This window comes from Pinus tabuliformis, chromosome 2_1, assembly GCF_031772625.1.
Source record: "Pinus tabuliformis cultivar Carrire ecotype Pingquan chromosome 2_1, CPIR1, whole genome shotgun sequence".
In the NCBI taxonomy this organism is placed as follows: Eukaryota; Viridiplantae; Streptophyta; class Pinopsida; order Pinales; family Pinaceae; genus Pinus; species Pinus tabuliformis.
The window spans coordinates 358004558-358007258 of record NC_142299.1 but is presented as its reverse complement, the minus strand read 5'-3'; the positions used below and the strand labels follow the sequence as shown (position 1 = coordinate 358007258).

At 43.4% G+C, this 2701-nt stretch overlaps 1 protein-coding gene across 1 annotated transcript; it reads right to left on the bottom strand.

Moving 5' to 3' along the window:
- Positions 1-339: 339 nt before the first annotated feature.
- Positions 340-1569, bottom strand: LOC149200349 (uncharacterized). The gene has a single exon (XM_089400919.1). The coding sequence runs from the start codon at positions 1567-1569 to the stop codon at positions 340-342; it is 1230 nt and encodes a 409-aa protein (XP_089257045.1).
- Between the last annotated feature and the right edge of the window lie 1132 nt (positions 1570-2701).

The following is a 2701-nucleotide window of genomic DNA, read 5'->3' as shown; positions in this document are numbered from 1 at the left end:
GTTGGCCAAGACTTTGGAAATAAGTTTGTAGATGACGTTACATAGTGCAATAGGCCTGTATTTTTCGGGCGTGTTTGACTCAGCCCCTTTGGGAATTAACGCTAAGAAGGTGGAGTTAAGCGAAGGGAGAATCCAATGCATTATCCGTGATTCCTCCACTAATTCCCAAACTTCTGTGCTAATCAGCTCCCAAAATTCATGAAAAAAATTTGTTGTGAACCCGTCAGGACCTGGTGCTTTGCCATCTTTGATTTGAGCCATAGCCTCTTCCACTTCTTTCATTGAGATGGGTTGAAGCAGCTGTTTGTTGTGGTCTTCCGTAATTATTTTAGGGATGAGCTATGTAATTTTTTTAATAGCCTGATCTCTGCTTTCTGGTTGTTCCTTAAGGATTTCCTGAAAGTGTTCTTGGAATTCCTTTTCCATTTCTTCATGCTTTTCTAATTTTTCCCCCTGCCTGTTGTTAATGAATGCTATATTATTGTGCATCCTCCTTTGGATTGCGGATCTGTGGAAAAACTTCGTGTTTTTCTCCCCCTCCTTTAGCCAGCGAATGCGAGATTTCTGCCGCCACAGAGTTTCTTCCTGCTGTCTGCGTGTCTCGATTTCAGTCCAAAGGATCTGCTCCTGGTGCGCTCTGTCTCCTGTTCGCCCCTCCATAATAATCTTCTGTTGTAAAGTGCACATTTGCTGCTCCAATTTTTTTCGCTGCTCAAATATATTGCCGAATTGGGTATGATTCCAATTTTTGAGAACCTGTTTGAGACTTTTCAATTTCTGTTGAAATTGGAACATTTTGGTTCCTTCAGAGGGTTTGAAGGTTTTCCATGCCTCCTTCACCACTGATTTGAAATTGGGGTTGGTGAACCAAAACGCCTCAAATCGAAAGGGTCTGTTGCTTTTTGTGCCTGGGCGTGCCCATTGCAGCATAATGGGCCAGTGGTCGGATCCTCCGTGGGGCACAATAGAGGCGTGAAAATCCCCTCCAAGGTGTATGGCATTGTCCGAAATAAGAAAGCGATCCAGTCTTGAGGCGATGTGCTGAGATCCACTGCGTTTATTGGACCAGGTATAGACTCCATTTGAGGTGTGAATGTCCATGAGGTGATTATTTTGAATAAAATTACGAAAGCCAATACTGTCTCCTTCTAATTTCGTTCTGCCGCCGCTTTTTTCTTCCAGGGCTCTGATGATGTTGAAATCACCCCCTCCAATCCAAAGTGGAAATTGTCTGTTTGAATTCAGAGTCGTGAGAGTATCCAGAAGCGCCAGTTTCTGATTTAATTGTTGCGGGAAGTAGACATTTGAAAGGTGACCATGAATGTCTGTTCCTGTGAGATGAAAAGTGGCTTGGATAAAGAAATGAGAAGCGTGGAAATCATGAAGAGTGAGAAGTTGTGGGTTCCAAATGATCGCTAGTCCCCCCGATGCGCCTGAGGCATCCACAGTGACTGAGCTGCAGCCGGCCCAGATCTTTCTCAGAATCTTTTCTAAGATGGTACTGTTGCTTTTTGTTTCTTGAAGAAAAACTATGGAGGGCTTTTCTTGTTGTATCACATTTTTTAACATTCTATGTTTGGAAGCACTGTTCAATCCTCTTACATTCCAGGAAAGAAGCTTCATGAGGAACTGTGGGGTTGAGATTTGTAGAACTTTGTCAGCTTAGGAAATCTTCCAGATTCCATGAGCAATTCTCCTAGTATGATGGTCCTCTGCAGGTCCGTTTTGCGCCCTCTTTTTTTTGTTTCTTTTAGGATTTTCTTTCCATCCCATGGGCTTCCTGCTTGTATTCCTAAGCATTTGTTGTGATGCGCTTTGCTGAGAACTCCTTCTAGCCTTTCGATTTCCCATGGAGGGATTGAGTTGTACTCTTTTTGTTTGCAGGTTGTCTCCAGCTTGATTATGTCTAAGCCTTCTAAGCTGATACTCTTTGGATCTTTGGTGGGCTCCAGTATTGTAGCAATAATGCTACAACTCCTGGAGCTTCCTATCTCTAATTTTATCAACCCGGTAGTTCGTACAAACTTGGAAGCGACGGTGTTGTATGCACAAGTACTAGCTCTTGTCGCAGTTGTCACTTGGTCAGTTGGCACAAGTCCGCTAGGGCTCAAGCCAACTTCTATATGCTCACAGAAGAAGCTTTATGAGTGATGGACGAAAGCTAACTCAAAGGAGGCTAATCTACTTGCAGAAAGAAACTGAAAGCCAACAAAGCATGAAAACCCTAGTAAACCCTAATTTGACTAGCTAGGCCCTTACAATGCAAAACTGTGAATGAAACTTCTACCAATGATGCCATTACTTGTAGTGAGATGAAATACATGCATCTAAGCTACTTGCATCTGAAAAGACATGTTTTTGTATTTTTTCATTAAGTGGTTGGATTTATTGTGATGATGCTTTTGATTAGGGTTTGACTGTGCAGGAGCGGTTCGAATGGAAGGAAAGCATGGGCAAGGTCAGGATGGCTAGGAGAGGTCCCAGAGGGTCCCTAGCATTGGTCCACAGAAGTCTACAACGTTCGGATTCTTGGCAACCAAGTTTGCAGGTTCCTACAGGATGTCTGCAGGGGATCCTACAGGAAACTAAGGAATTTCTACAGGAAGTCTGCTACCTTCTACAGGATGTGTTGTAGGTGGAAGTTTTGTGTGTTGGTGAAGTGATGGAGTGGTATGGGAGGATAGGTGAGATGGAGATGGAA